The sequence below is a fragment of the Dryobates pubescens genome, chromosome 28 (genome assembly GCF_014839835.1).
Source record: "Dryobates pubescens isolate bDryPub1 chromosome 28, bDryPub1.pri, whole genome shotgun sequence".
Classification (NCBI taxonomy): Eukaryota; Metazoa; Chordata; class Aves; order Piciformes; family Picidae; genus Dryobates; species Dryobates pubescens.
Window position 1 is genome coordinate 9087331 of NC_071639.1, and position 25748 is coordinate 9113078.

General features: G+C 41.7%; 1 protein-coding gene across 1 annotated transcript; it reads left to right on the plus strand.

The window, feature by feature from the left end:
* The first annotated feature begins 2459 nt into the window (after positions 1-2459).
* On the plus strand, positions 2460-24719 carry HDAC2 (histone deacetylase 2). Its single transcript, XM_054174032.1, has 14 exons — positions 2460-2662; positions 7769-7881; positions 8344-8461; positions 9387-9461; positions 10179-10317; positions 12538-12679; positions 14967-15059; positions 15170-15278; positions 16650-16790; positions 18632-18740; positions 20926-21056; positions 22301-22456; positions 23168-23225; positions 24317-24719. The coding sequence occupies exons 1-14, from the start codon at positions 2611-2613 to the stop codon at positions 24345-24347; spliced, it is 1467 nt and encodes a 488-aa protein (XP_054030007.1). The 5' UTR covers positions 2460-2610; the 3' UTR covers positions 24348-24719.
* Positions 24720-25748: the final 1029 nt, after the last annotated feature.

Here is a 25748-nt window from a genome sequence, read left to right on the forward strand (position 1 = left end):
ATGTTTCTTCTTCCTAATGAAAAAGAAAGGAGAGCTTCAGCATTTTGATTGGCTTTCAAAAGACACCCCAAAATACACCACGGTTGCTGTGCCTCACTGACATGAAACTTTTTGCTTAATTGTGTTGTCAAGTCAGTTAAAAATATCCCCTGTAATGCATGGGGCAGCAATATAATAAACTCTTCTGAAACAAACCTGAAAAGAAAGACATCTTGTGCACAAGGGGCCTTTATTTAGGCTTGCTTCTCTCCAAATAAAGCACTAATACCAAACTCTCTGCATTAGCACTGGAAGCTCAGAATACAATCAGTTCTTTCCCTGAGTCACTGCTACAAAGTTAACCAAGTTCAGGACGGCTCTGTGGCACTGATTGCGATCAGCTTGTGGAGGAGTCTAGTGACAGCTCAAGATAATCTGCCTGTCCTGAGGCCACAAGGTGGTGACTGCAGCCTTTGGTAGGGTTGTTCTGCCTTTGAAACTGCACTTCTAGGAAGCAGATGCATCCTTCCTCTTCCTCAGACCCACATCTTCCCAGCCACCAGAAGTCAGCTAAATAATGGGCATAGAAAGAGTCTGGAAGAGAGAAAAACAACATTGTTCAAGTAATTTGTTGGCTCTGCAGAAGGATACTTAGGATTTCCTGAACCTGAAAAAAGGAGAGCTTGTGCAGCCATTGAGAATCATTGCCTTGGTAAATCAACATCAGCAACAGAACTTATAGTTTATCTTAAATTATGATTCACAGCCTTTTGGTCCTAATTCTGCATGTTGTATGCATGTGATGATGAAAACAATGCTACTAATAGATACATGAGCACTCTGTTCTAGTTAAAGATGTCCCTGCTCACTGCAAGGGGGTTGGACAAGATGACCTTCAATTGGAATTTGCTGTTCTCTCTGTGAAACTGACCATGTAAACTATGTAATGCATTTTGTCACTTGTTTTTATCATGCAGAAGAAAAGCTATTTCCTAGCTATCTATGGTACAATATAAACACTGTGTGAATGAACAAACTAACAATAGTATATCGTGTTGTCCTTCACTTGTTGTGCAACAGCCAATACACTCACACAGAGCTGAGATCCTGATTTGCAGAAGTTTGGATGCTAGATACACCTACCAAAAATTCCTCATGCATTATACACACTTTCTATATCACCAAACTACAGTTTTAAGGACAAACTCCTAATATCTGATCAGTTTACAGCTTGCCTTCAATTAAAGCAACAAAATGAATAGTGCCTGCTTTAGGAGGGGTGGTGCTATAGGTAAGGGGGCTTCTCAGCTCAAAGGGATGTGGGTTTTAGCATTTTAATAGGTTAGGGAGTGAAGTTCAGTCACAGGGACATAAATTGCAACAGTTTTGCGTCTTCATGAATCACTGATAAATTTCTCCTGCTGACAGCAAGTTACTGTTTCTTTAGGCCTTGGTGTTCTTAGTATCTTCTTTAAGCTTTTTGGTTTACTTTGATAGGACCTTCCAGCACAGGCTAGGCATCATCAAATCTGTCTGCTACTCTTCAACGACATAGTTAACAGCAAGGCAGGCACTGTTTATTCAGAATTAACAGCTTTTATGCTCCTGATCAGTGGTCTTCCTTAGACGGCTAATGCTGGGTGTTTAACCCTAAGAGTGTCACTATAACCTGGGCACTTATTCAGCGAGTTTTCACTTGGATAACACACGTACTGACAGCACAGTACCAGCCTAGAGCCCAGCTGCCACCTTGGGTACCTGGTAGATGGGCAAGTCTTGAGGAGGGAAAAGAGGAGCAGCTGATCTCAAGAGTAAAATGGTACTTCTTCAGGGCTTTTATTAGTTAACAAAACAGAAGCCGCACAAACTCCAGCACCAGGGGAAAAAAATCGGTTTTGCTGTGGAAAACTGCACACTGCCTGCCTTCTAGCCCGGGAGACAGGCCGAGGGTGCAGTACCTGCCACCGGCCCCAACGCGGCGGGAAGCGCTCCCGAGTAATGGACGGGGCAAGCCTGGACGATCCCAGGAGGGCGGCTAAGGGCAGTGGCCGGGATTTAGGGCTAAGCAGAGGAAGGCCCCACAGTCTTCCAGACACGGGGGGGGGGGGGGGGTCTGCCGGTGCCCCCACATCCCGCCCGCCATGCCTGGCCCGCACAGCGCCGAGCACAACCACCCTGCCACGCATGCGCCAAAGGTCTCCGATGGGGGGCGGAGACAGAGCCTGACGCCCGACGGCGGACTGTACCACTACGCGGTGTAGGGATGACCAAGGAAAGTTCTGCCTCCGAGAATTTATTTATGAATACTCCCCTCTAGCTCCTTTCCTGGATATCTGTGTGAATAAGTGACAAGGGCAAGGATAAGCAGGGGAAGCCCGCGCTTGCTCTCCGCGCTGTCCTCTCGGGCTCCTACTTTCCCTCATCTCCCCCAGCAGAGGCGGATTGGGCGCGCCCCGCGTGCTCCCCCCTCCCGCTGCCGATGGTTGGGCCCGCTCGCACTGCCCGTGGCCCGGCGTCGTGAGTTCCCGCTCTCCGGTGTCCGCCTTCTCCCGCCCCCTCCCTCCCTTCGTGCCGGCTCGCAGCTCGCCTCGATCTCCTGCTCCCTCCCCCCGGCCCCGACTCGGTGGCCCTATGGCGTACAGTCAGGGTGGCGGCAAGAAGAAAGTCTGCTACTATTATGACGGTGAGCGAGGCCGGCGCGGGAGCGTGCGTGTGTGTGAGAATGGGGGAAGACCCTCTAAAGGCCGACTGGGGCGGCCTGTCCTCATTCCCCGCCATTATGGGCGCCCCTTCCCCCGTGGAATGAGCCCAGCCCGGCTCCATGGCGGCCCGGGCCGGGGGTCCCCGCCGGCACCACCTGCGCCGCCGCGCCCCGTTCCCGCCGTCGGCCCTGCGCACGCAAGCCCCTTCCCGGAGTTAAACCCCGGGGACCGCTGGGCGAGAGGGACGGGTCGGCGGGAGTGGGGGCGTGATGGTGGCCGTGAGGTTGGAGTCGGGCAAGGTGTTGGTTGGGGAGCTGCCTGGCCTGCCGTGCAGCGGCTGCGGGGCCCAGTGGTGAAAGCTGTGGCTATTGTTTCCCCCCCCCCCCCCCCCCTTCACGTACGTGCCCCCCTCACTCCCTCCAGAAGAAGAAAAGTTGAGACACTCCCCTTCATCCGCTCAGCACTGAGGCGTTGGAGTTGCTGCTGTGTCTAGCTCCTCCCCTGCAAAAAAAAGTCTAGGCCATGTGCAGCCCTGGCCCCTGGTGATTGTTGCGCTTAGGCCTTCCCTTTCCTCTGGCTTTCATGCAGAGCTCTGGTGTGCAGAGTCCGCCTGCACCCCCCCGCCCCAAACGAGCACACATCCGAGTTGGGGTTTGGCTTGCTCGAGCCTCTGTAGTAGCAAAACACAAAAGTTGCATGCGTAGGTGTTGGAGATGAGTGACATTTGAGTTGCTTGCAGGCCCTTCCGAGTTTGCAGGGTTGGCTGATGAGGACGCAGCGACTTTGTGATCTGCGTTGTCAGTCACGCTGAAAAAGTACATGAGGCTTGTGCTTAGTTTCAGGTATTTGCAACAACTTGTTTTGTGGTTCTCTTTGACCGCAGCTTTGAGAACTTTTCGTTTTCTTCTTGAGTTTGCATTTGTTTTCATCTTTTTTTTGTGCTGGGAGGATAAGCTTGGTGGTCAGATGAGTCAAGAGATTTGTTTGGTTTGGGTTTTTTTATTTTAATATTTCTGCTTTTTAAAATGACTTTCATAACAATCCTTTAAGTTGGCAACTGAGGCTGGTATTGGTAGGAGCCAGGTAACGGAGGTTGAGGCTGTTTGGCTGTAGCACTTTGGTGTTTTCACCATTTTGGAAATGAAGATGGATGGCTGAACTCACTAAGATATCAAAGGTGTCTGTTGCTGCAGCAGGTCTGCTGTTTAGAAATGGCAGATCTTGTGGGGCCTGTCTTGGGTTTTTTTCTTTACCACACTAAAGGAGGCAGAGTGGTGGTTGCCGCCCCCTTCTCTTTGTTACTAGCTCTGGTTCTTTGTTCAGCCTAAAGGGGAAAGGAGGCCCCTGTTAGGGATAATTTTGGTGAGGCTGGAATCTTACATCTCCTAGAGAAGAGAAATCACTTCTCGCCTTGTTGAAAGGAAAACTGCAGTGATAGTTTAGAAGCTTTCTTTCTGCAAATATTTGCATGGTTTGCATTTTTAATGAGTATGCCTTTCCTTCCTCTTTTTTTTTTTTAATAAAGTCAGGTGGCTGTAGCTTACTGTAGAATGATCTCTTCTGTTTTAGTGTCATCCCTGAATTTGTGTACTCATTGGTATCGCTCTCTTAATAGCCAAAAAGCAATACTGGTGGGGAGAGGAGAGGAACGGGAAGGAAGAAGTTTGGAGGTGGCAGGATAATGGCAACTTAAACGCAGTTGTAGCTCGTGTCTTGCTTGAATATGTAGACTAGGGTAAGTGCAGTTAACAATGACGTTGAGGAAAGTATCTCTTACAAAAGTGTGGCTTGTTGGTTTGGTTTTTCAAAATGCTTTCTGTGTGACAGAAATAAACAGCTTTGGGAAGGGTTTTTTTATGCCTTTTTATTATTTATTTTTATTGCCAAAGCAAACAGTTATTTTGCATATCTTTTGAAAACAAAGTTATTACAAGAAGCATATGCAGTAGATATTTCTAACTTGTTCTTCATTTGGCTGAGTATTATGTAGCTGTTGTACCAGCAAAGTCTTGACTTGAAAGTGAGGGGAATATTTGAGGCCTTAGCCCAAAAGAGAACAAAAACCCCCAAAGATACCTCAAGCACACAAGTGAAGTAGTGGTATATCTCCCAGGATGTCACAACTGACTGTTTTTTGTCATAAATATTCCTTCATATACCCTTGCACGCTGTTTCTTTAGAAGTATGCAGTAGAAAGTGTTAAAATTTACTAAAAACATATATGCTTATCTTCTGAGATGCATACATTCTTACATGTCTGTTGTGAAACACAGTATAAATTAGCTTGCCACCTACCAATTTTGCTCAGAGTGTATTGCTGTTAACATTTTCTGATAATTAACAGTTTTAACAGCCTTCACATTGCATCCAGAGCCAATAAACTTTGGGTAGATGAAGCTTGATTTAATTTTCTGCAATTTGTTTGTAATAGCCTGCCAGCCACATCCAGTTTGCTGAATTTACATTGCTTGTGATTGAGTTCAGGTCAGTAATTTTGTTTGAGTTTGAGCTGGTGTACTATGGGAAGAATGAAAACCACACAATTGGTCAATTGTCTTATCTGAGATTTTTTTTTAATAAATGCTTCTAGTCTTAATATATATATGGCCATAGCTTAGTGAAGTCTGCTCCTCACACTACTTAGAGATATGTTGCATCTGGAGGGATAGTGTAGCTTTTATTTTAACTTCTTACTAGGTTGCTGCAGTGGTCTTGCAGCTTGTGGCTCAGGTTCAGTGGCCTCTTCCAAAATGCATGTGTTGTACAGTTGCCCATAGCAATAGGGACAAGGCCCAGATGGTCTTTCCAACTCTCTGCTTCTGTACAGCGAAGCACAGTTCTAGAGAATCAGGGAGCAACTATCACGGTTACAGTTAATAAGTGTATTCCATGCCAGTGCACTAGCAATATTGTTTCAGTTGCTACTTGTGCGTAATTTCATGTGGGTGTTCAAAAGGCTTTACCTTCATGAAAAGTTTGAGAGATCTGCATCAGAATGTGGTTGGTTCCACCCAGAAAGACGAGACTAAACCTGTTTCAATTGGGCAGTATGCTACTGTGTTCAGACAGTATTGAAGTACATGAGGACTTCTAGTTGAAGTTCATCATATCTTCAGATGTAAGCTTTAACAGAAGTGTTTCATGGAGATTCATTAGTGCTTTGCACAGTGGTTTCTGAAGAGAAGATCAGGTGCTCAGGCTATCTGCAATACTAGTCTTGTGCCCTTGGCCTCACTGTAAACATTTCTCATACATACACATACTCTGGTTAGAGTTACCCTGGCATTGTGTGAAGGCATTTTAGTTTCATTAGTGAGGGGGGTGTTCCTCACATGCTAGCTCTTGGTTAGGATGTGATACATGAAGAGGACTTAGATAGGGTTTGGGATCAGTGGATGAAATGTTTGTAACAGGAAGGGTACCTTCCTCTTCACTGAACAAAGGAGGAGAGACTTTTGACACCTTTTTGACACCATCACCACAGTGTGATGTGGTATTGGCTGGAAATCAAGTTGCTAATGAAGAAAAAGGAGCCCTTTGCATACCTTTTGTTACCCCACCTCTGCCAGCATGCGTATCACAACAGTCCCTTGAAATATTTTACGTACTCTTAGTACTTTTTGCTCTTGACCTGCATGTGATCAAAACTGCAGACTTGCAGGAAGTATCTGCAAGACTCCAGGCCCTACTGCCTGACAAGAAGTGTTAATCTTCCACACAAATGCCTAAGTTAGGAGCAGGTCCAATTTCTTCTAAGTTCTTAAATTAATGGTAAAATTTGGTATGTCTGTTGTTACAGGATGACTGTGAGCTGGACGTTGAGTGATTGTTTTTCTAGATAAGTTCATCTTACCTTATATTAGGTTATATCTGTTCTTTGAAGTGTCATTACTCTCCTTGTCACTTTGAAAGCTGGATTTTAGAATGCTTTGGGACTTAAAGTCTTAACTGTAATGCTTGCTTCTCTTGGTAGTTGGTGATGCTACTGCAAGCTGACATTTTCCTTTCCTCCTGAGCTGAAGTTTATGTTGAAGAGGTGACACTAAAGCTGTTCTGTAGCAGTGCTGCTTCTTACCTCTGTAAAGGTATTTGTAAAATAGTATGATGTTGTGAAAACAGTGTTTATTGCATTCCCAGTGGACAAGGCAGAGCATGTTGGAGGATGTGGAAGATAATGTGAAAAATTTGAGGAAGGTGAGGTTCACTGATCCTGCCAGGAAATTTGATCAAAAAAATAAATAAACTAAGACACTATTGTGGAGTGGTTATGGAATTCTCCAGCTGAAAGCCACTGACAATTGGACATACCTTACAGGCTTGTCTGTGTTTCCAGAAACATATGGACTGCTAGTTCTGTTTGTAATGGTTTGTGTCTTGGTAGAGTCAAAGTGGAGGCAAGAAACTTACTAGCCTGTGACAGCAGCCATTCCTTCCTTGGAAGTGAGTGTCAGATTTGTATCTCAGTTTTGTGCCCAGCTGTTTTCCAATTTGACCAAGCTGGGCTAATGTAGATTACAAATTTCTGTTAAGATGTTGTGGATCTCTAGCAGTAGGTGTCTGGGGAGTGTTTTTGTGGATGTGGCTGCAGCAATGGATCTGAAGGTAACATATGGAATGTAACTGCTGGGGTTAGTAGTCAAGGGCAGTCTCAGGATGGTATCTTACAATCAGTTCCTGCAAAAGAGTAGGTTTTACTACAGCCTCTGTGGTATACCGTGTCTTATGTCATCAGTAGCTCCTACTTCCCTTTTAGTTCCAGTTCTGTTTCTCATTACTTTTATTCTTCAGTTCTGCCCTACTATTTTCTTCACTCTTGGTTTGAAACTGTGTCTTGTAGGCATCTCTGTTTTCCCACTACTCTGCTTGTAGTAGAGGTGTTAGATTTGGCCTCCTTTTTGCCCTCGTGCTTCTGACATGGAACCTTCTATGGGCAGTTTGCTTTCCTCATGGCCTTTTTGAAATAGTAATCCCTTTGTAGGGCTTGGTTGATTGTAATACCTGTCTGATTATCTCCTGAGAACAATTCTTTTAAGCAGCAACAAAAAGTTGTTTTGTAATATGAATATTCATTTGTGTTATATTGGCAGGTGATATTGGAAACTATTACTATGGACAAGGGCATCCAATGAAACCTCACAGGATCCGAATGACCCACAACTTGCTGTTAAATTATGGCTTATACAGAAAAATGGAAATTTATGTGAGTATAAGTAATAGAATGCTCACTGAAATGTCTGAAGTTGTTTTTAAAGGGGTCCAAGTATTCTTACACAAATAGATGGAGAGAAGTGGAAACAGAAAATACTTAAATATTGTATTCAGAGCTCTCTTACAAGTGAAGCAGTATTTTATGATAGGCAAGGATTATAGATTACTGTCCATGTCAGGAAGAAGTGAGTTAGAATCCCAGTAGGGAATTTTGTTCAGTGTTTTTATAATGGGGGAGTGGGGTGTTGGAGGGCATTGGGGTAACTGCACAAAGAGTTAATCGGGTTGTATACTGACAGCAGACTAGTCCTTGCCTTATATTGAGCAGCACTATCAGTTTGCCTATTCTCCCTTCAAAGTAGAGTAATTGCTTTTGAGTTGTCTGTCTTGGTGAATTGTTAATTCAGAGTGCTCTGCAAAATCAGCTGTTTCTGTAACTTGTTCTTGTTGTCAGCGGCCCCACAAAGCTACTGCGGAGGAAATGACCAAGTACCATAGTGATGAATACATCAAATTTCTCCGATCAATAAGGCCTGACAATATGTCTGAGTACAGCAAGCAAATGCAGAGATGTAAGTGTCAGAATTAGGCTAAATCTGTGTGGACATGCTTTGGTATTTAGCATTGTTTAAAGCCAAAAGTATTCACCAGTCCAGAGATACAAATACAGCTTCATGGTGTGGGTGGCTTAGGAAAGCGCCTATACAAGAGTTACATGTACCTGCCTTTAGCTACACTGATTTGGGGAATTTACTATCAAAAGCAGCCATCTTGGCAAAAAAGGGGTTTTGAGTTCATGAAAGTTTTGCTTCTGCTTTCACAGGGTCTATTCTAGGTGTGAAATAACACTCACTGAAGGTTTAATGCACAGATTAAACTTCAGTTGTGAGCTGTTTGCAAAAGTGTCTTTGAAGTGTTCTAATGCAAAATCTTTCTGAAAAAGAATGGCTTTTAGAAGAGTAGATAAGGAAAAAATCAATGTGTGGAAATAAGTTTAAGCCAAGAAAAGGAGATGCTCATTCCTCATGGAGGGAGATAGTAAAAATTGTACATTATTAACTTTTTGCCCTTTCCATTAATTTATTTCTTTAATTATAGGAGTTGGCTGAAAGTACTGTTAAGACTGCAGCTGGACAGCTATTACACCAATTGAAAAGGCAGCATTGTAACCTCTTGATGGTGCTGTATTCTCAGCAAATTATTTTTCCAGGCAATTGTGAAACTTTAAACATAGCCTGCATCAATCAGCACTTCTGCAAAAATGTGAAAATTATCAAACTTCTTGCTAATGAGAAAACTAAAAGGAAGAAAAGATACTTTGGGGTCATCTTAGATTATGAGGACTTTACATTGTTTTCGGTGTTTAAAATATAGCCTGGCAAAAATGAGCCAGGGGCAGGGGGGAGCAGTTGAACTATGCATTGCATCTGTGTTATCCATGTGTATAGCAGTGCTGTTGGAATGGTGGTTTTGAAAGATGATACATTTCTTACACAGTTAATGTTGGAGAAGATTGTCCTGTATTTGATGGCCTGTTTGAGTTTTGTCAGCTGTCAACTGGAGGCTCTGTTGGTGAGTATAGGTTGTTTGCCAGCGCTTTGGTTGCACTTATGTCAGCAACTTGAAACTTTGATAGTGTATTTAAAATTGAAGCAAATATAAGTTGTTGGGTTTTATTATAAAGAAATAACAATCATACATCAGTTATAGGCACTCAAATATGAGATATTTATAGGGGACTGCTTGAGAGGGTATAGTAAAGGCCTACAAAGATGATCAGGGGACTATAACATCTCTTGGTGCAGAAGGGCTGAGGGGGTGTCTTATTCATGTTTATAAGTATATAAAAGGGTAGGTGCCAGGAGAATGAGGCCAGTCTTTTTTCAATGGTGCCCCATGACAGGACAAGAGGTAACAGGCATAAACTTGAACATGGGAAGTTCCATATAAGCATAAGGAGGAACTAACTTAATTTAAGGGTGATGGAGCACTGGAACAGGCTGTCCAGATTGATGATGGAGCCTCCGTCTCTCGAGTAATGTAAAACCCTCCTGGACACCATCCTCTGCAAATCTGCTCTGGCAGGGTGGCTGGACTAGATGATCTCCAGAGGTCCCTTCCAACTCCTACCATTCTATGATCTATCAAGTACCTCAGTATTGCTAGAGATCAGATCTAGGATCAGCATATTTATAAAACGAGATACTGCTTCATATAACAGATTTAAAAGCCTTCAGACGTTTCTGACTCCATTTCCTTTCATTTCTGTATGGTTTTTCTTTTTTGCAGCTGGGGCAGTAAAATTGAACAGACAACAGACAGATATGGCTGTTAATTGGGCTGGAGGACTTCACCATGCCAAGAAATCAGAGGCATCTGGTTTCTGTTATGTCAATGATATCGTGCTTGCCATCCTTGAGTTACTGAAGTAAGTTTGTGATGGGAACAAGATAAAATCATAGAAAATGTCAAATTCAAGTATTTAAATGTTTGAAGATAAGGACTGTAATTATTGTTTCAGTGAGTTTTCATAGCCCATGTTGAACTTGTACAGTTTCAATTAAGAATACTGCAAGCTCAGCCCAGTTTGACTTCAGCAAGAAGTTTAAACTAAAACACAGGCAAGCTGAAAAGATATCTAATAGGAGATAGGTTTAAAACTGATATTTAGAAGTACTTTACACAGAAGGTAGTGAAATTCTGGAACTTATGGATACAGGAGGCTGAAGGAAGTGGACAGCAACACAAGGTAGGTTAGTCATGGACAGGAGGTCTCTACATGAGTGTTAAAGATCCAAGCATTAACACAGCCTGTAGAATTGCCATATGCTGTAATTCTAGATGGTGTGAAAGTACTTGGGGAGCAGGCTTCAGAAAATGGACAGGTTTCCATGCCTTCCCAGAACAGTCAACCAGATACAAAACTTCTCTGGCTGATTTTGCTCACAATCATGCACCTATTTGGTTTCTGAGTATGCCTGCTCGTTTCCTACTAATTGAGTGGTTACTAAACCAAGTGGGAATGAATACTGAGGAAAGATCATACACTGAGTTTCCTTGGATTGTTACCTGAATTAATGTGGCTGTTATGAATAAATAATGAAATAACAGCTGTGCTGCTGACTGCAAAATGAAAAATAAGAGGACTGATGGAAAAAATGATCGTGTAATTAACTTCCAGCAGTAATGTTTCACTAAAATTTAAAATCCTGAGCATTACTTGTTCTGCTTCAGGGGACTACATCCTTTCTAACAGCTCATTTCTTGCAAAAAAATATTCTAGGTATTTGACTCTTGTGAATGGAGCAGCTGAGTCAGCTGGTGAGAGATGGGAGAAGCAGCTGCAATCTGGAACTGTGTTTTAAAACTGGAAAAAGTTTCTAAAAAACACTAAGAAATAATAAATATTTTTTAAAAAAGAAAGTCTTAATGAATGTATTAAAGTACAGCCTGTATTCAGGAGCTGCCTCTGCAGTCTAAGAAAAGCAGTATAATCTTCTGTGGTCCACTCTTGAATTTTGTGGCTTAATGTGCATGCAAAGGAAGGAAGCTTTAAAACAGTTTTGGGTTATGTTGCCATAGGAAACTGTCCAGTTGACTGTCTTAAGTGAAAAATCTTAGCCCTACTGAAACTGGGCTGCTCAGACTCGCTTTCCATAGCTCTATGCAAAGCATGAATAGAACACATCTTCTGATGTTCATAGTCTTTGTTCTCTACTGAACATCATAGGATTTAAGGGATACTTTCTGTTGTTTCCACAGCTCTGAGGCTTCAAACAGCTGGTTTCCTTATCCATCTCAAAATGATCTGAAACTTGCAGTATTTGAAGAAAAACTAAGCAGCAGTATAATAATTTTGTGCTAATAGTAAATCTGATGCACTTGGACATAAGAATGTGCTTTTCTTTACAAGTTGCAGAGGTGAAGAAGAAAAGACGATGGAAAACAAATATTTCATGTTTTTATGGGTTTATAGAACATGGGTTATCCCTGCTCCTGACACTGTGCTATTTGAAGTGTGCATTAAGATGGTTTAGTGCAGACTTAGTTGGTAATATTGAGAGGGTAGAAAGGAGGACACAGTCTCAAGCTGTGCCAGGGGAGGTTTAGGCTAGATGTTAGGAGGAAATTCTTCATAGAAAGGGAGATTGACCATTGGAATGTGAAGCCCAGGGAGGTGGTGGAGTCACCATCACTGGAGATGTTTAGGAAGAGACTGGATGGGGTGCGTGGTGCCATGGTTTAGTTGATTAGATGGTGTTGGATGATAGCTTGAACTCAATGATCTCAAAGGTCTCTTCCAACCTGGTTAATTCTATTCCATTCTAAATGCCCTGTGAAAGGGGCAGATGTGAACCACAGAAAGCGGTGTGAACACAAGGTACAGCTGCTACAGAGTGAGGCAGCTTGGAATAAATACTAAATGCATTATTTATTTTGATGATAAACTTATTACTCAAACTGTACTGAGAATTCTAAGAGAATATGGTCACGTCAATCAAAATCACCATACTTATCATAATCCTGGCTTTTAAGGTTCTTTTGGAGGCTTTTTGGTAGTTTTTTTTTTGTTCCCCCTTGTTGGGTGTCAACATATTATGACCATAACAGCTAATGAGGATTTCTCACACATTATTTTTCTTTCTAGGTATCACCAAAGAGTGTTGTATATCGATATTGATATCCATCATGGTGATGGTGTTGAAGAAGCGTTTTATACCACAGATCGTGTCATGACAGTATCATTCCATAAGTATGGTGAATATTTTCCAGGCACAGGGGACCTTAGGGTAAGGTTGAACGTGGCGTTTCATTGGGTGATTAAATTCCTTCTTATTGGCTTCCTTGTAGGTTCTGTTTTAGTACAAGTTACAATAACTGTCCAGTGCAGCACACTTTCAGAAAATATGTTCAAATTAAAAAGGAAAGGATAATGGAGAAGAAAATTGTCACTTATTCATGAAATCAACAGCTTCACTTCTGGATGTGTTGTCCTACATTTTAGTGCAAACATAAATTATATGTGGTTTATTCAGATTTTGGAAGATGTGGTGGTCTGTAGTGATTATCTGTACATTTCAGTTCACATACACTGAAAAGTAGCTGCTTGCAGATCACGTGGCTTCAAAACTTCTGGTCTTAGAATAACTTCATGTTAGAGCTTAACAGGCAAAAAGTTTAATACAGTCAGAAAGCTTCAGCTGCAATTTGCAGTTGTTTTGTTCTTTTTGTCTAGTAATACAGTTGTCTAACTTTTGGAGTATTCCTGTGGCATAAAGTGTGTTTCAAGTTCTCGTGATGCTCACTGCTGGAGAACTTTAGCATGTCTCAGAAGATTATCATCTGAGCTGGTGTAGAATCTCTGGCAAAGTTGAGGATGGAAACCAATTTTCCTGGCTGTTCATATTAATTTTAAATAAGTTAGTAATTCTTCATGTTTGACTCTTGTCATTTAGAACAGGAAATTATTCCACTTCCCAGCTTGAAAGAGTATTTCAGGTATTACATATTAATACATTCCTAGCTTCAGACTTTTACATTAAACCTCTTTTTATCAGAGGCAATCCCAGAGTAAGTCCCTCCTGGTATTCACAACTTGGTACATTAGTTTGTACATATGGGCAATTTTTTCTTTTAGTTGTAAAGACCAACAAAAATGCTGCTTTGGGAAAGACTTCACTGGTTTTCTACTATATATCTAAATTGATCCAAAAGATTCAGGTATTTGTGTTTCTGCTAATACTCTCAAAATGTGTACTCCTCAGTGTGCTGAGGATACCCAGAGGACACAGAACTAAATGAAAGCTGAGCTTTAAATCAGTGGGTTGCTCAGCGTTCATTTCAGTGTGCCTGTTGGAACTAAATGTTATTAGGGTTGTTAGATTCTGTTAAACTGTGTTCTAAATGGAGGCGGGTAGATTTCAGCTGAGACTCTTTTCATCCATGTGGTTTAACTTGACTGGCCACAAGGTGGTAGTGGTGCTTCAAACAAAGCAGCTCAGACCAGGATGTTTCTCATGACAAGCTGTTGTTGCTGAATTCGGCCACAAGTTTGGTTTTTTTGAAGGGTTAGATATCTTGGCTTTTTAGAAACAGCACTTCCCGTTGACAGAGAAATTTATGGACTCTTCACCTCACCACACCCAGGACAAAGAATTTAAAGATAACACTGTTGAAATAAATAGAAGAATGTTGTATGTTACTGGGATCTTTATTTTTTATTTCTTTGAGCATTGTCACTGACAAACAGTGCCTCAAGCATGGTAACTTTCACTCTGTGCTGCTAGCTACTGTTTTGAAATGAGCATAGCTTGCATACAGATTTCAGTAGCTTTATTGCAATTATAACATCCTTGGCAGGGGGAAAGCTTTTTCCTATCTCCACAGCTTGTAAAACTAATTGAACTAAAGAGAGAACAAATTCTGAGAAGTCAGTATTCCTTCTGGAGGCCAGTGTTGTGCTGCTTGCTTCTGCTCAATTTGATCTGCCATTGCTGGTTATTGACATCAACTTTGACTGCCAAGTCTTGTCTTTACTTTTGTCAGTGGTCTCCATTCAAGCTTGTTTCCTGTAAGTTTTTAGTTAATTGGTCCAGTTAGTTCATCAGGTTGTGCTTATTTGATGAGGAGCAAATAATAGGCTGATTCTTTTTAAGGGGACATACATATTCCTTCAGGGGGATATATCTGTGGTCTCGATTTTCCTTTCTACCTTTCTCTGCAGCTAGATCTTCAGCTTGTGTTTGGAGCAAAGAGCACTGAAAACATGCATATCACCTTGCAGCTCTTGGTTTTCCTTAACTATTTTTATCAGACTAAACTGATCAGTTATGGTTTTGTCTTAAATCTTTTAATTAAAAAAAGAGTAAATATACTTGCTCCAAATTTAGTCTTGAATATAGCCCATACAATCCAAAATATGGGAGAATGAGAATCAAGTAAGCTACTTGGCCTCTTTTCTCTCACAGACATGAATAGTGGTACAAAATAGTTCAGCAGACTTGTGCAGGCTTGTTTCCATGCTCACATTATGTGCTTCTATATTTGTCATGAATCATTTGTCATCTTTGCTTATAGGACATTGGTGCTGGAAAAGGCAAATACTATGCTGTCAACTTTCCAATGAGAGATGGTATAGATGACGAATCTTATGGACAGATATTCAAACCAGTGAGTACTACTATTTTTGTTGTTAAGCTCTCTAGAAAAATAGTAGCTTCATTTAGTGGATTTTTTTTCATCATGTGCATTAATGACTTGCTGTTTTCTATTAATCATAGATTATATCCAAAGTAATGGAGATGTACCAGCCCAGTGCTGTGGTATTACAGTGTGGAGCAGATTCACTGTCTGGTGACAGGCTGGGATGCTTTAATCTTACTGTTAAAGGTAAGCAGAAAAGTGTTTGTAACTTTTTATTTAATAGAAACATCTACCTTCATGCTATTGTTCAAGACACTTGCATGATGAGGACTAGAGTCCATTACTACAATGAGTTGTCTCTTCTGTCCCTCTAGAAAAATGGAGCAGCTTGGTTTTTTACGTTCTTCCTAGCCACTCAAGTGATTCCCTTTCTTCTGTGCACAGACTTTTTGTGGCTTTTAAGCAAAGTCCTGGAATGACAGAACAAAAGCTGTTGTCCTCCAGCAACACTAATGGGCAGTAGCAACATTAGTGGTTCCCTCAGGACCACAGAAACTAAGCATCATGCACCTTGTAGGGCATAAAATCAGTATTAATGAAATGAGAATACTCACTGCCTTGTTAAGCTTAGAGTGGTGTTTGTGATACTGAGCCTTATGTTAATTTTTATTAACTTTCATAGAATTAATTTATCTTAATATTGCATAGCACCTCTACCCAAAAAAGTGTGATTCTCAGAATTGGGATAAAATGTTAATTCAGCAAACAGAAACAGCATAACTGCTGCCATTATGTTCAAATTTTGCTGCTATTCTTTGACTTATTTTAAGTCTATTATTTTTAATTAAATTATAAAATACTTTATATGTATGGAACTTAGAAACTAAGTCTTGAGTCCAACTTGTTTGAAGCATTCCATTCCTTAGTTTTCTTGGGTTTGTGTTTTCTTAATGAGAGGCAATTAGAGTCTCTCTCAGGTCTGCAGTGTTTCAGGGTTCTTTTCTTGATTTGCACCAGGTGCTAAAGCTACTTCAGTTGCCCATACAGCTCAGATTTTTTTCCATCTTGCATATCTTGGAAACCAAGAGAGCTGCTGCCTCCTACAGATGCCTTTCAATATGCTGTATCTCCCTGGAGTGTGTACTGTCTTGGCACCAGCTCACCCTGTAAGCAAGACTTAGCAACCTCTAATACAGGTTCAAGTTGAGAAGCAGAAAGGGTCAAGTACTGATTTTTCCATTCTCCCTTTTCCCCCTCTTGCATCTGACCAAGAAATTTGCCCTAGATTTGTCACTTCGGATTGGTATCAGTTATGAAAAGACAAAATGCTTAACTTTCTAAGATCATTTCAGAACAGCTGTGCTAGACCATCATGCAAAGTCTTTGAAGACTGGGGTGGATGTTATGCAGTGTACTTTGTACATTTCTGATCTGTAGATCTTGACTAGCCCTGAGGTTCTGCTTAGCTCTAGGGGAAGACAGTTTGGTTTTACTCAAATCAGTCTGATTCTTGCTTGATAAGTGTGACTGCGTATGTCTGATCAAATAGTTCATTATGTGTTTTGCTGCTTAGTAGATATTTAGCATATATTGTCAACTTGTTCATGTGTTTGACAGGTCATGCTAAATGTGTGGAAGTTGTAAAGACCTTTAACTTGCCACTGCTGATGTTGGGAGGAGGAGGATACACGATTCGTAATGTTGCTCGATGCTGGACATATGAAACTGCTGTTGCCTTAGATTGTGAAATTCCTAATGGTAAGTGTTAATACCTAAATTAATATTTTATTAAGAAATAATAAGAAGAGTTAACTGAGCAGATATTAATTATTTCTCTATCTGTGATGCATTGCTTTAGACTAAAATGTAGAAAGTCATTGTTAGCATTTAGCCAAGAAACTTTCAGTAGCTTATGCACTAAAACTGCATGTATTTGGGGCTTTTTGTTATGCCTTTGCAAAAGGTTAAATGATTGGACCATTTTTGGAAAATACAGAACTTGTAATACTTGTGAAAACTTCCTTGTAACTATTTTTGATGGGAATGTCATCAGTATGATAGAATATGTACTGCAATGTAGACCTGGTCCTCACGGACGTGGTTTTCGTAAGACATTAAAAGTATCCACTTTACATAGTAAAACAACAGTCATAGGTACAATGAAGAAACACTTCAAAGTCACTGTGAAAGCATATTGACTTCCACTCTTCCATTTGACTTAATTTCAGCTATGCAAGCTATCTTAAAGAGTTTAAAAAAAAGTAAAACAAATAAAAAGCAATAGTAGTTTCTTTTGAATAGTTGAATAGCAGAGTAATTTCTCTAACAAAGATCCCCAGAGATCCTGCGCTCCCTTCTGGCCAAGCATACTTTTGGCCATGTTTTTGGAATGCCTTCTCATGAAAATTAGTTATTTGAACTGGCTTGCACATCAGTCACTGGCAGTTTTCATATTGGGCTGTAGCTTTTGCTGATAACCTTTTGCTGTTCATGTATCTCTTGCTGGATTCATAGCGTTTCCGTTTGACTTCAGTGGAATGCTGCTTGGTGGTGAGAAAGGAATATTTGGACAGTACCTTTCAAGATGTATATTTTTCCATCTTGCATGTCAATATATATTCTTTGTCAGCCAAAGCTTAGAGGCAGTACTATCTCCTTATGTTGGGACTTTTTTCCATTAGCATGTCCCATTCAGTGAACATACTTCTATGATGCTTTTTGGATTTCTCTTTTTTTAACATTCCTTTCGAGTTTGTGGGTCTCTGTCATCTCTGATCTATTCTGAGAAGTAACAGTGCATTTCTAAATGTCACAATAACAACTTAATCTTCCCATCTCTTTTCTGTCCACCTAACAAGATCACTTATCCTGTAATAACCTTAAATGAAGACACAACACAAGTTCAATTAGAAGTGGATTTTAGTGTCTTATTTCTGAAAGGTTCTATGGGGATTTCTTACTACTTTTACTTTGTCTGGAAAGATACAGTCATATTCCATGTAAAATACCATGTTTGCCTGGATATAAAGTCCTCATCAACTTTATTTTGGTGATTACATGTTCCAGTCAGGGGACCATTATCTGTTGAAATACACAAAGTGGGAGCAGGGGAAGGGGCAGGCATGGGCATCACTGAAGCACTGTATGGCACTGACTTGATATTGAAGTAGCTGTGATCTTCAGCCTGGAAATGCATACTGTGTGTTTGAAGGAGTGTTTTGAATGGCTCACTTAGCTCTTGCAAGCTAACTCTGAAAACTGCTATCAGAAGTCATCACTTGATCTGTTTTCTGCAGAAGTAATGTTTTTTAACTCCTTCATGAAGTTTGTTCCTTACATGGTCCAGTGTATGTTCCAATGTGATGTGTGGTAGAATTGGCAAAATACAAAGAGCAAAAGCAAAAAAAAAACCTAAATCCACAGTGGGAAGCTTTAAAAGAAGAGCACTGAACAGTTCAGACAGCAGTTTGGTATTGCTTACCTGAATGCTTCAGGTTTGATTGTTCTGTCTGCAATCTTGTCAAAGCCACTGTTGTATTCAAAACATTTCAAACCTTTTTTTGGGTCACAAAGTTGTCTTGTTGTGTTTTGGTTTATAGAGTTGCCATACAATGACTACTTCGAGTATTTTGGACCAGACTTCAAGCTTCATATTAGTCCTTCGAATATGACTAATCAAAATACACCAGAATATATGGAGAAGATCAAGTAAGTAATGATGACACTTACCCATCAAGCAGGTCACATTTCTCCAGAGGTTTAGCTTGAAGGCTCTATGCCTTTCCTTGTTAAACAGTATAAGTTAGTAGTGAATACCTCTGACCTTTTAAATTTCTGTCAGAAGAGGGATGTTTGAGAAGTCTGCTCCTACAACAGTCTATCTTACGAAGTCCTGCAGCTATCAATATGAAAATTCAAGTCTCAGCTTGGCTTTATTCTTACCAGCAGCTAGAGCCATGAATGTTTTGCTTGGCTTCCCTTTCTAATGTTGTAGAAAGTTTATCTTGCCAGGAAAAAAGCTGGTATGCTGTGATTGATGATTAGGATGTCTGATTTCCAGCTCTGTGTCTAAACATGAACTGAGGCTGTCATTCTTTGTAGCTGCCAGCTGTTAAAGTGAAAAGTCACATGTGACCTTGGACATCCCAACATGGAACCATGGTGCTGAGTGTGCAGGCAGTTGAGTGACTGGTTTGACAAATCCACAAGGTTTGAGACATGCTCATTGCCAGGCTTTAGCAGATAGGTGGTGTGATGGTTTAACCCACCACATCAACTATCACAGGTGTCTTTAGCCTATGCCACTTTTGGTACTTGGTTTATTCTGCCTTACATCCTGAAGTTTTGATTGTAAACAAGTTTTTTTCACTTGAGGGATGGAGTAATGCATGCCAACAATCAATTCTGTACTCTACTGATAAGAGACAGTTGATTAGCCTGAAGTACTTCTTGCCTGCCATAGCTTATCCTTGCTCTGGATTTAAAAGAATAAAGCCTCAGCCTTGCCCCAAGTTTAACAGGCTGTTAATGGTAGACAGAAGTTCTTTTGGTTACTGGAAACAGCTGAATAAGGATTTAAAACAAGTTCTATAAGCTTACCACTACTGTTACAACATGTAAAGCTGTCAAACTGCAAAATTCACCCAAGCAGTTACAATAGTAACTTTTGAAGTGGGTGATGTATAGACTGTGATTTGGGCTCATGACACAAATACATAAATCACAGTCAAATGAAGGGGGTTTAGTTTTTAATCATGTGCAAGGGCGAAGAACCCAACCTATTGTTCATTGATAACATTCCACAGCATTTCTCTGTACTAATGTAGTGCTCCAGCTGGTGATCTGCCAGGCGGCTTGCTGTGGATTGAGCTTCCATGGTGCAAGTAGGCTGCAAAAGTTTCTTAGTGACACATCCCTGGGCACAAATTGTGTTTTCCATTGACAGAGCTAAAATCTCACATCTTCATACTAGCACCAAGAGGAGCAGTGGCCCATCATTTCAGAGCATCCTTTAGTTAGTTGTATGCTTTCCCAAAGACCTAGCTTTAGGAGACCCCCTGGATTGGCAAAACTGTTTTGTCAGGTCGCAATTTGGACAGAGGCAAAGACATTAAGGATTCCAAAAAAGCACCAACTTCACTTGGTGCCATGGTTTAGTCATGAGGTCTGTGGTGACAGGTTGGACTTGATCTTTGAGCACTCTTCCAACCTTGGTGATTCTGTGATTCTCTTTAGCTCTTCAAATTGTGCAGAAGGATACTAAGATAGTTTTTTAAAACGCTTTCTGTCTGTTGGGATTGCTTTTGGCATGCTAGTTTTGAGTCCCAAGAGAAGTCCAGTGCCCTTCCTGTTCCTGCATGGGGTCCTTTGGAGTGCTTGAAGTTGCTTAGACAGGAGAAAGCTGCTTTTGGTTCTCCCTGAAACAGCCAATAAGGAATCTTACCCAAATCGATCATGTTTGATTCTGACATCATTGCTGCACACAGCTGGGAAGTCTTTGTGCTTTTAAGTGTCGGACTTTCCATCTTTGAAACTAGAGGATAGTTTATTATCCAGCTTAATACTCCAGCTTCCTACAGAGTGATAGTTGGCTCAGCCCAGGTGGGCAGTACTTAGCCAGCCCTTGTGAGGAGCTGAAGATTGAAGTTGATGGCCCTAAGTGTTTGAAAAGTTCAAAGAAAACGATGTTCAAGTGCACTGTGGGTACTAACGATCCGTTAGAGATGGAAACTCTGAACTTGACACACCTTTTTAGGAAGAAAGGGAAAAAAGTAAATGAAACCATGACTGAAGCAAAGCAGGTGACCTCTGAATGCAGAGCTGTCAGAATGTAATGTCAAATCCAGGGCGGTCTGTGCAGTCCTAACTTCTATTTTTCGTCTGTTACTTGCAGGCAGCGCTTATTTGAAAACCTCCGCATGTTGCCTCATGCCCCTGGTGTGCAGATGCAGGCCATTCCTGAGGATGCTGTTCATGAAGACAGTGGAGATGAGGATGGAGAAGACCCAGACAAACGCATTTCTAGTAAGAAAGACCTTTTCATGGTAGAGCATGTCCAAGTAGAGTCCTTTGAGATGTATTTGCTCAGCACTGTAGTCCTGCTAGTGAAGTGTCGGAGGCCTGGCAGCTGGGTTGTTTTTGCCTGAGTAAAAGAATTTGCCACTTGCATGCAAATTTGGCAATTTTGTGCATGCTTGCCAGATTTGTCTGCCAGTTTTACTGTTCTTAAGGTGCCATCTCTGTTCTTAAGGTGCCATCTCTGTTCTTAAGGTGCCATCTCTGTTCTTAAGGTGCCATCTCTGTTCTTAAGGATGCATGTGTGCACAGACCTGAAGCTGTTAAAGCGGTCTAAACATATGCTGAAGGAACCTGAGTGTTTGCATCTTGGTCAGGGTTGGTCTCTTCTCCCAGGCAACCACCAACAGAACAAGAGGACACAGTCTCAAGCTGCACCAGGAGAGGTTTAGGCTGGATGTTAGGAAGAGGTTCTTCACAGAGAGTGATTTGCCATTGGAATGGGCTGCCCAGGGAGGTGGTGGAGTCACCATCACTGGAGGTGTTTAGGAAGAGACTGGATGGGGTGCTTGGTGCCATGGTTTAGTTGATTAGATAGTGTTGGATGATAGGTTGGAGTGGAAGGTCTATTCCTATTCTATTCTACAGTCTTACCTATTGCAGTACTTAACTAGATACCCCAGAAATCCCAGGTTAATGAAAGGAATACAGGAATTTGCTTCTGTTTTTTGCTGTTCACAAAGCAGTGTTCCCCCTTGATGTACAGTGGGATATTGTGTTTTCCAAAAGTGTTCTTTATCTGCTTTTATGTTATGGAGCAGCACTGCCCTTCACTTTATTACCCTTAGCCATTATCTGGACTGGGAGTTGTTCTTGTTCTTCAGCTATAGCTAAGAGTTTCCTGCTACACTTAACCTGTGGTGATTGGAATAATTGTATAACCTCTTACTGGTGCACTGTCCATCCTCCGAACTGTTGAAACCATAATGTTTTCTGCTGTGATTTAGTTTTGAGTGTTTGAAGTTCATCTGATCCATGTCAAAATACTCTCACCCTCCCACTGCCTCTCTGTAAAGCTATTCGCAGAAGTCGTCGTGAGAGTCCCAGAGTATTCTGAATTGATGATGCTTTCATTCATCAACATTCAATGATTGCGGTGTATTATTACTCACTCTTAATTTGATAGCTTCTCTTTATTAGGCTTATTGTACTTGGACTTGATGCTCAATTAATTTCACCGCTCTGAATCCTAGTCCGAGCCTCTGACAAGCGCATCGCCTGTGATGAAGAGTTTTCGGATTCTGAAGATGAAGGGGAAGGTGGACGACGGAATGTTGCAGATCATAAGAAAGGAGCAAAGAAAGCCAGGATAGAGGAAGACAAAAAAGAGACGGAGGACAAGAAAGCAGGTAGGACCCTGGTGTCATTTCATCCTGTATTTTAGAGCTGCCAGGAGAAAGATGTGGGGTTTGTTATCAGTTAATTAGCTGTTGAGATGATGGTTGCTTTTTTTCCGTCCTATTTAAAGCATCTCTTGTAAGTGAATCGCTTTCAAGATACAGCCATTCGCACTAGAACAGTATTTTCACCCAGGGATTATTGTTGCTTCCCCAGAATCTTAGCATCTTAGAGCCAGGGATTTGTGTAGCTTAATGAAAACAGACATAAAATGGGTTCTTGATTTAAATCCATTAGAGCAGGATTTTGTTGCTGTTCTCTTTTGTGGGGTAAGCCAGCTAGTTCTCACTGAAACCAGAAGCTGGATAGGGGTCTGGGGATGATACAATTCTAAGAGCTCTTGACTTTTCCAAGACCAGGCTACATCTTAAGGGCTACAAGGCTATCACAAGGAACTCTGGGGAAATCCAAGTCTCATTACTGCATCCCTTCATTATGGCCAGTCAAGAGACACTTGCCTTGAGGTGTTTTGTGCATTGTGCCCAAACCACTGTTTTAGATGGATTCATTTAACACTGTACATTAATGTGTAACCAGTGGCTGCTTTTAAAAGCTACTTCCTCCTGGCTAGGAGTGTATACCAAAAAATGTAACTTGTGCTGTTTCTCTTCTAAGATGTTTTAAGGTTTTCTGGATGTATTTAAAACCTTGTTATTTTTCAGATGTTAAGGAGGAGGATAAATCCAAGGACAGCAGTGGTGAAAAGACAGATGCCAAAGGGTAAACACTAATTAATTCATTGTGAATGGCCCCTTTTTGAAAAGTGCTTTATTAAATCAGTCCTTTATAATATTTTCAGTTCTCTAGAGGTCATGTTCAGTTCCTCATGGAACTAAACACTTTACATCCATGACAGTAGAAATTACATTTCTACCAGAGTCAGGAAAAGAGAGACAACAAGCTGGGGGCAGGAGTTGATCTGCTGGAGGGTAGAGAGGCTCTGCAGAGGGACCTCAATAGGCTGGGCAGATGGGCAGAGTCCAAGGGCATGAGATTTAACACATCCAAGTGCCAGGTTCTGCACATTGGTCACAACAACCTCATGCAGAGCTACAGGCTGGGGTCAGAGTGGCTGGAGAACAGCCAGGCAGAGGGGGACCTGGGGGTGCTGATCGACGGTAGACTGAACATGAGCCTGCAGTGTGCCCAGGCAGCCAAGAGGGCCAATGGCATCCTGGCCTGCATCAGGAACAGTGTGGCCAGCAGGAGCAGGGAGGTCATTCTGCCCCTGTACACTGCACTGGTTAGGCCGCACCTCGAGTACTGTGTCCAGTTCTGGGCCCCTCAGTTTAGGAAGGAGGTTGACTTGCTGGAACGAGTCCAGAGAAGGGCAGCAAAGTTGGTGAGGGGTTTGGAACACAGCCCTATGAGGAGAGGCTGAGGGAGCTGGGGTTGCTTAGCCTGGAGAAGAGGAGACTCAGGGGTGACCTTATTACTCTCTACAACTACCTGAAGGGAGGTTGTAGACAGACGGATGTTGGTCTCTTCTCCCAGGCAGCCAGCACCAGGACAAGAGGACACAGTCTCAGGCTGCGCCAGGGGAGGTTCAGGTTGGATGTTAGGAAAAAGTTCTATACAGAGAGAGTGATTGCCCATTGGAATGGGCTGCCTGGGGAGGTGGTGGAGTCGCCGTCATTGGAGGTGTTCAGGAGAAGACTTGATGGGGTGCTTGGTGCCATGGGTTAGTTGTTTAGGTGGTGTTGGATTGGTTGATGGGTTGGATGCGATGATCTTGACGGTCTCTTCCAACCTGGTTTATTCTATGTATTCTGAGAATGAAAACTGAACAGTTTATTTTTGCCTTTGTACAGAGCAAAATCAGAACAGCTCAGCAACCCTTGAACAAAGCGCAGCCTCTCCTCGAGTTGCAGACCATAAATGCTAGAGCTGGAGAATACCTGGAAGAAGAGGAGGTTTTGTATTGAGAGAGAGAGAGAGAGAGAGACTGCTGGTTTCATTTTGTACTATTTGGCATGGACTGTATTTATTTCCAAACGGCTTTACTCTGGTTTTTGGCAAGTTGTATTGTGAGTTTTCTTCTTTACGAGGCAGAAATTCCTTTCTTCACCATGCTTTATGTAATAGTATTTAAAACAAACAAAAAAAAAAATGGATGTGAGTTTATGTTAAATGTCTAAACTGATCTATTAAAGTAATTTGCCTTTCCTGAGCTGATTTTACCTTTTTTGTAATTTTATCTTTATTAAAAAAAAAATAAAAATAAAATGGTACTTGCTTGTCTTTTGTCCATTACTGAACTACAAAGAGGAGGAACTCTAGATAAATCAACCAGATTTATCTGTGAGTAGATTTCAATGGACAGCTGGTGAACATAAGGTCAGCTGTGTAACTCCCTAACCTTTTCCCCCTTTCTTTTCTCTTCCCCCCCCCCTCCTTTTTCCCCCTTTCTTTTCTCTTCCCCTCCCCCCCCCCCCCTTTTTCCTCAAGGAAAAAGCTGGATATTAGTAAATTGCCCTGCAGAGTTTTACATGCTTCATCCCTCTAAAGGCAAATGTTAAACCCAGTTAAGGTGGCACCTTCTCATCAGCCCAAAGAGTCTAAAGCAGGGGCAGCACCACCAGCAGCATGACTCTGTGTGTGCACAGTGCATGAGAGAGGCCACTGCTCAATTCGTAACTGGTACTGGAATCGCAGCTTTGGTTTTTAGAAGAGCTTTGTGCTGTGTTTGACTGGAGGGATGAGGACTAAGCACCGCTACAATGCTGTGCTGCTCTGCAAACTCTGGTGAAGCTCTCTTGTATGTAATAGAAAAGCCTTGCTCAGCCTTCAGAAGCAGTCCAAGGAGAGCAATTTGGGTCTCTGTTCAGCCTGAATTTTACTCTCTCTTATTTACCCCGCACAGGCTGGTGTTTCTTAGCCTGGACTGCATGCAGAGGACAGCTTTAGGACTCCCATAAGCTCCTAAACTGATTTTGTTTCGAAACCCACTTCGTTCTTCGTGCCTTTCCCTGGAGCTATGTTTGCCATATCAGGGAGAAGCAAGCTTGGATGAAGAAAAAAAGCCAGCAGCTGGTTTCTGTAAAGCTTGACAAAAGCATTTTTCTGTTCTGTATACCTTATTGGATGCTGCTTATTCCCACATGGATGGTGCCTTAAGTTTTAAAATGATGGGTTAGATTTCAGAAATGAGCTCTATTGGGTGCTTCATCTGAAAGAGCTGTTTGGGATTTGATGCTGAGAGGCAGACACGAACAGTTCTGCAGAGCTGCACCTCCAAATGAA